The sequence below is a fragment of the Bison bison genome, unplaced genomic scaffold (genome assembly GCF_000754665.1).
Source record: "Bison bison bison isolate TAMUID 2011002044 unplaced genomic scaffold, Bison_UMD1.0 scf7180017864472, whole genome shotgun sequence".
NCBI classification, from domain to species: domain Eukaryota; kingdom Metazoa; phylum Chordata; class Mammalia; order Artiodactyla; family Bovidae; genus Bison; species Bison bison.
The window spans coordinates 4,549,031-4,556,480 of record NW_011495033.1 but is presented as its reverse complement, the minus strand read 5'-3'; the positions used below and the strand labels follow the sequence as shown (position 1 = coordinate 4,556,480).

The following is a 7,450-nucleotide window of genomic DNA, read 5'->3' as shown; positions in this document are numbered from 1 at the left end:
GGACTGCAGCCTACCAGGCTTCCCTATCCATGGGATTCTCCAGGCAATAACACTGGAGTGGGTTGCCATTTCCTTCTCCAATGCATGAAAGTGGAAAGTGAAAGTGAAGTCACTCAGTCGTGTCTGACTCTTATGGACCCCATGGACTGCAGCCTACCAGGCTCCTCCGTCCATGGGATTTGCCAGGCAAGAGTACTGGAGTGGGGTGCCATTGCCTTCTCCCTTTTGATATATAAAAGGTGCTTAATGTTTGTTGAACCAATGAATTAAGTAAGTAAGAAAATGTGATTGGCATCCAGATTAAGGCCCTAAATGAAAGTACCCACCAACACCCAGCAAGGAAATTATAGCTTCTCTGGTGACTCAGATGGTTAAGAATCTGCCTGCAATGCGGGAGCCCTGGGTTGGATCCCTGGGTTGGGAAGATCCCTTGGAGAAGGGAATGGCTACCACTCCAGTATTCTGGCCTGGAGAATTCTGTGGACAGAGGAGCCTGTCCATGAGGCTACAGTCCATGGGGTCACAAACGCCATGGTTGGGGGTTGGGGTTTGCTCAGAGCTGGACAACTGAGCACCTTTCACTTTCACCAACACCCAGCACAAGGCCTTGCAGTGTAGCAGCTTCACAGACGTTTGTTGCGTGCACTGAAGTCATGATCCTTGCCTCTGGAACTCATTGGTCGAGTAGCGAGGCCTTTAACTCCATAAACACCCAGTCTGAGTTCAGGGGTCTACATGGATAGCAGTGGGTCCCAAAAGAGGGGCATGCCCTTGAGAAGGCACTTAGCTTCATTCAAGGTCATGCTCAGTTGTTTCAGTTGTGCCCAACTCTTTGCGACCCTATGGACTACAGCCCACCAGGCTCCCCTGTCCACTGGGACTCTCCAGGCAACAATACTGGAGTGGGTTGCCGTGCCCTCCTCTAGGAGATCTTCCCAACCTATGGATAGAACCCACATCTGTTACATCTCCTGCATTGGCAGGCAGGGTCTTTACCACTAGTGCCATCAAGGTCCAGGTTCTCCAAACCATCAGAATCTATGTCTACCTCCTAACTGCTATCAGTGGCTGTCAATACCATGGAGACACAGCATCTGTGGAGAGAGTGGATCCCTTCTCACTGACATCTGAAACTGACTAGGGCTCATAACCTTGAGGTTGGCTGAGCCTGAGACCCCTATGCCTGTTCATTTCAGCCACCGGACAAAAGCAGGCCTCCTGAATCACCAGTCTCACCTGCTCCCATTTCCAAACAAATGTGGGTTTTCTCACCCCCACTGCTGACCTCCCTCCTACCCCGTTCATGCTGTTATCTGGTACTCTCGTCCCTTGCAATTAGACTCCTCACCCTCCTCAGCACCCTAACCTGTCCTTGCTCGTACGTCTCCTCCTATCTGGTATGCTCTTCTTGCCTCCCTTATTCACCTGAAAAAACATTCTTTCCTCTATGAAGACTGAGCTTAAGCATGACGAAGGTGTTTTTTGCTTCCCCTCACATCATGTCTTCCAAGATTTTCTTCATGTTAAATGCTGAATGCAAAGCAATCAGATGACACTGGTACTTAAAAAAAAAAAAAAAGGAATACAATCTTAGGCAAAGTAACAAAGCCATAGTATCAAGAAAGGAGGTAAAAATCCTCTTAGTATTCTGCTTTATTCAGATTACACAGAGAGACAGTGATCTTCAAGTGCAGTCCATGGACCCCATGTGCAGTCCAAGGCATCCCCAAAATCCTTTCAGGAGATTCTCGAAGTCAAAACTACTTCCATAGTAGCAATCAGACTTTATTTGAGCATCCGTGATAAGAACACACACACATATATCAGTGGTTGGCCAAGAAACAATCACCACCTCCCAGCATCCCCCATTATTAGAAAGCAATAAACATGCCAACAAAAGCAGCACATCAGTCTGCCTGGATTATCATTCTTCCATTCAAGAAATGCTTAAAGTTCGCCACTTTGGCAGCAGGCACACAGCTGGCCCAGAAGATTTTGCACTGACCAGCATATGGTCCCTGCCCTCAAGGGGTTCACTCTCAGACAGGAGACAATTACATAAAGAGATGGCTGCAGAACCATCTCTTCAGTCCACGATGTCTCAACCACACAGAACAGCACAGGGCTTCCTGAGAAAGTGGTGCTATTCCAAGCCTTTGGTGAAACTACCCGTCTGCCAGGCACCCCCTGCCACTCCCCCACCCCAAGCCAGCAAAGGCGGCCCGTGGTCCCCTCCTCTGACAGCAGGTCTCCCACTGGGGCAGATCCCACCCGGAAGAGAGATGCCTCAACCTTCATGCAAGTTCTGAAATTTTATCTTTACCTAGGACTGGACATTTCAATTAATGAATTAAAACATGAAAGAATGATCCCTCCTGGCAGCTGTCTGTCTGCCTGCCTCTAACCCTCAACATCGAACATGACAGCACACAGCAGGGAACATACACCAGAGCTCTGACGTATTTACTTCATGATCTGCCGATCAGCTGAGCACACATGGGCGTATCTGAGTCACTGTAAGTCACGTGATCACAAGCTCATCGTCTGGCTGGGAGTCCTCCAGGGACACTCACCACTGGTGTGGTCTCTCTTTGCATCTTCTCGCTGCTCCGCCCGCTCCAGCCAGTCATCCCAATGTTCCTTGCTCGCCCTCCCCGCTTCCTCCCTCTGACCCTGCTATCCTTCCCCTCTTAAATCTAGAGGGTTTGGTACATTCACAGACCCAACTTAGTCATTTTGTGACCTTGAAAAGGGGCTCAATCTCTTGAAAAGGTGCTCCCTTCTCCTTGGCTCCCCAGGCCAGATCCTGGGTGAAGCACCTGGCATACATTAGGGCTTATGACTCCTCACTGTGGCCCCGTGAGGTAGTACGGTCATTACTGCCGGGATAGATGGGGAAACCGGGACTGAAGGAGGCGAGGTGAGTTACCCGAGAGCACTTTGTGTGGAGCTGGGACACGACCCAGGTCTGCCTTCTCCACGGACTTCAGGCTCATGATGACCCTCACGACTGCTTGCTTGCTCCTCCTCCCTCGTCTTCTAAGATGGAGCCAAAGTAGGCAAGGACTGGTCACATGCAGCCTGAACCCATCGGTGTCTACTGCAGCTGCCCTGGCATTTTTTGTTTCGGTACTCTGAGATACGACAGATCCCACGAAGACAAGGACCAGGGCTTCTGTCTCTCTGGGCTGGGAGGGTCGGGGTCAGGAAGAGCAGCTGCTGGGTGGACTGCCGGGCACAGTGCAACTGTGAGGGCTCGGGGCCTGGGGTGACAAGCAGGGACAGAAGATGCCCACAGAGAACTAAGAGCTGATGTGGAGGGAGCCAGAGAGACGCGTGAGCACCGCGAGAGTGTCAGAGGCCGGCTTCCTCAGAGGGACATTTACTGGCCCTACCGCATACCATGTCCTGGGTCAGGCTCTTTGATTTCATCTTATCTAATCCTAACAAAGGAAGAAGTGGACTTGAAGCCAACACTCTTGAAAAGCCAGCGAGCTGAGCTCCAAATCCAGATCAGCCTGATTGTAAGGCCCACGCCCTGCCCTCTGCACAGGCTGCTGTGTGAGGGGACACCAGCTCTGCCTCTCAAACGACGACGTCCAGAGTAAATGAATCACTTTCAGAGCCAAGTGAGAAAACACCTTCTCCCCAAAGCTCACCTCATCACCAGCTGGAAAAGCAAATGTGAAGGACGCTGGGGACACAAATGTGGCAGGAAGCGCAGTCTGAGCAAATGACAGCTTCTCCTATCGCTGATTTCCTGCTCCCAGCCAACCAGGCCAGTGGATATCCCAGCATGGTTGCTGCTGCTGCTAGGGCCGGGCAAAGTGAGGGCTCTCCATGTCAGCGTCTCCAAGGCAGCTGCACTCCTTATGCCCTGGAGTCTCAGTTTTGTTTTTTATACTGTAAGACAGAGACATCATTAGGAGTGAGTGAAGGAAACCGGCAGGGAAGGGAGGACCTGGGAAATCCTGAGAACTGTGGTCACTAGGCCTCAGCCGCCTCCTGCAGGGCCTTCATGGAGGCGGCAGGACCCTGTCAGCAGGCACCAGATGGTCAAGTCTCTACTTGGTACCAGTGGAAAAGGAAGCTGATGGAGTTGGGGAGAGAGGACAAAAATGACACCGGGAACACTGGAACTGAAAACTGTGGTGGGTCCGGCCTTCTCCTCAAGCTGAGTCTTATTCAGAGGAGAAAAAAAGAATCTCAGGTTCTAGAAGACAACATTCAGAAACCATCTGGTCTGATCCCTGAGTTTGAAAAACGAATCCTAGAGCCAACAGCTGGAGGATCTGATTCAGAAGGACCGGAAGGTGGGGTATGCTCCAGCTCTCAGGCTGTTCTAATACCAAAGTGTGAGGACCAGCAAGCCTGTCTATATTCTGACTCCCTTCCTGCCTCCACCAAAACAGACACTTGAATGTTTCCTCTGTAACCCGGCCTCACCCACCCAGCTTTCCTCTCTGAGCCGTCACAAGGCTGCTGTCGGCTTTGGCGCTATTGTTGCCTGGAGACTCCTCTCTTCCGTCTTCCTGTAGCCCCATCTTAACTTATTCAGCATTATTAGGCAGAAGTTTGCCTTTAGGGACTGAGGATGTGCAACCCTTTGCAGAAACTGCAACGGGAAGGGCATCTGCCATCCCCTTTGGTCTTCTGGAGGAGGGGAGCTGCTGGTCTGGGGCGGGCAGGGAAACACTCGTTAGTCTCAACTGTGGGGCTGGGGCGACCCCTAGTGGTCACGGGAATTATAGCCCTCAACTCCCAACTTGAGGGTGGAAACAGGAGCCAAGGGCTTACTTTGTTCAGGATCCAGTCGGCATCTTCAATGGCTCTCTTAATAATCTGCTGGATCCTCTCAGGGTTGTCCTCATCCGAATGAACCCGGAAACTCTGGGGATTTAAGTATAAGACACAATGACTTGGCAAAAATCAGGACTGGCAGCTTCAGAGCTGCAGTCGAGAGCCAGGCATGCGGTGGGCACGGGGTACTCAACATTGCTCTTACCCCTCCACACACAGTTATGATGATCCTGCCCTGAGGTGAGCAAACAGGCTCCAAACCCTAACTCGCCACAACGCAACGGCAGCAGCATCTGAATCCGAGACTGATTACACAGCCTGTGCTCCTACCAGCGGGACAGCCGTGAAAGGGACGACTGGCCCTGAGTTACCCCCTAATCAAGCTAGGTCCAAAGGTTATCAGGCAGCAGGGGCCTAAGGGACGCTTCCATCTCTCTGCTGCTCCCAAGAAGCCTGCTGTCAGTGGGCTGAGCTCGCCACATGCCTTCTCCCCGGGCAAGTACAGAGTTTCTCTGGGCCCCTGCTGGAAAGCCAGGCAGGGACGGAAGGGGAGTGGGGAGGGGGGCTTTGGAAAATCCAGCCAGGCCCTAAGTGGCGCAATGTGGGTTTGCTGTTTGCTTTGGCCAGATGTTCACCTTTGAGGACCAACATGAGACTCAGTTCACTGGTGTGGCACTCGTGACCCTTCAAAAGAACTGGTTCCTTCCTTCCTCGGACCTGCCACTCTTGACCCTACCTGTCCTCCTACCTATCTTTAGGAGCACCTCAAATGCTCACCTCCAGGAAGTCCTCTCTGATTCCCTCAGACAGTTAATTGCTCCTTCTCCATATTTCCACAGCTCTCTGTTGCTACCTTTTTTTTTTTTCACTTTCCACATATTTCTATACATTTCAGTTTTTAACTTTTTATTTGGAAATAATTTCTAATCTACAGAAAAGCTGTAAGAATAATGTGAAAGAATTCCCTATTGGAAACACCAACTGTTAATATTTTGCCACATTTGCTTTATCATTCTCTATACAGGTTTGTATAAAAATCTGAGAAAGCATTTAAAAGTGGCAGGTATCATGCCCTTCATCCTTGAATACTTCAGACGTGTAAACACGGGCATTCTCTTACTTGACCACAGTAATCAATATCAGAAACATTGACATAATACTATTATCTAATCTACAGTCCATATTTCAACTTCATGAATTTCCCAGTAATCTTCTTTATCGTCATTTTTTCTGGTCCAGGATCCAAGCTGGGATCACTCCTGACACTTAGTTGTCAAGTCTCTTTGGTCCCCTTTAAATCAGAGCAGCCGTCTGCCTTTGTATTTCATGACACTGCCGTATGCGGTGTGCACAGTCCGGTTAAGCGGTAGATGGTCACTTAGTCTGGGTTTACCGAATGTTTCCTCTTGATTAAATTCAGGTTGTGCATTATTGGCAGAAATGCCTGTCAAAATGATGTTATGTCTCACACTCAATTTTAATTATCCATTCAGCTGTCTTATTCAAGCCTTGGCACAGAGTTGGTATGCCCAGATGATGCATGTTGTTTCCTAAACAGAAACCAGAGAGGAAGGAGCTGGGCTAGCCAGCACTGCTTTCCGGTAGCTCTTACCCAAATGCCACCACCCCACACCATCACCACCTGAAAGACCAGCCCTGCCCACTGCCGCGGGCCCCCAACCCTGTGACGGACCCCCTATCGCAGGAAGCCCCACCCCCACCCCAAGCCCAGGGTACCCTGCTCGCACCTGCCTGACGGCATGCTTGTAATGCTCCTGGATGCCCTTGGTGGGCAGCTGCCGGCAACAGCGCAGCAGATATCGGTAGAGCTGCAGCGGCGTCTGGACCAGCTCTGCCCCCGGTAGTGGGGCCATCCGCCAGACCTCAGTCCCTGGAAAATGCACAGCATCACTTCTAGGCATGCAGCCAATACTCTGCCCTGGCCCCCAGCTCCTAGCACTCTGGGAAGCAGGCGTATTTGACCCAGTGTGGATGGAGGCCTGATCCCCATGGAACCGAGCCCCTGAGCTCAGGCTGGGCATCAGCCCTGCAGAAGGCTCATCCCCGAGCAGGCCCACAAGGACAAAGGTGGGAGGCATGGCTGTATCCTGTGGTCTTTCTTCTGGAGACTGACAAGTGAGAAGACCCTGCATCGCAACCACGGAGAAACCAGCTGACTTCAGGAGGATGGAGTGGAGAGTGGAGAAGATGCCCAGAGGTCTGAGCCTCGCTATTCAAAGTGTGGTCCGGCAGCACCGACATCACCAGCAGCTAATTAGAAACACTTCTCACCCCAAAACAACCAGGCCTGCAATTTAACAAGATGCGCACAGGATCCTGCTGGACCTCGACCACAGCATCTTGCCTGATGTCCTTGCCTGAAGCCTGTCACTCCCCAGCCGCCGCCACACTGATGCCAGCATGAGCTCTGGAACCAGTGTGCTGGGCTCACCCCACTGTCAGATGCAAGGATCTTCTCCCAGATCCCCTGAGCCATCAAGTAGGTCACCTCTTATGCCTATGCACACACGGCCCCCTTAGCCTGGAGCTCCCTTCCCCATCTCCTCCACCTGAGGAACCCGTGCCTGTCCTTCCAGGGCCAGCTCAGTGTCGCTTCCTCCAGGAAGCCCTTTGTGACTGTCCCTTGCTT

The 7,450-nt window shown here is 51.5% G+C and overlaps 1 protein-coding gene across 2 annotated transcripts in view; it reads right to left on the bottom strand.

The window, feature by feature from the left end:
• Nucleotides 1–7,450, bottom strand: part of LYRM9 (LYR motif containing 9) — a 21,160-nt gene that overhangs the window by 4,004 nt on the left and 9,706 nt on the right. Inside the window, exons 2-4 of one of the 2 annotated variants that reach the window (XR_827167.1) lie at nt 6,549–6,691; nt 4,798–4,890; nt 3,660–3,903 (exon numbers count right to left, since the gene is read on the bottom strand). Coding sequence is in view for 1 of the 2 variants with exons in the window: in XM_010861442.1 (XP_010859744.1) it covers nt 3,886–3,903; nt 4,798–4,890; nt 6,549–6,674 (237 nt within the window). In the remaining variant the exon portion in view is untranslated. Of the gene's footprint in view, nt 1–1,768; nt 3,904–4,797; nt 4,891–6,548; nt 6,692–7,450 lie in introns of those variants that run through there. The other variant, XM_010861442.1, reaches the window with a different exon arrangement.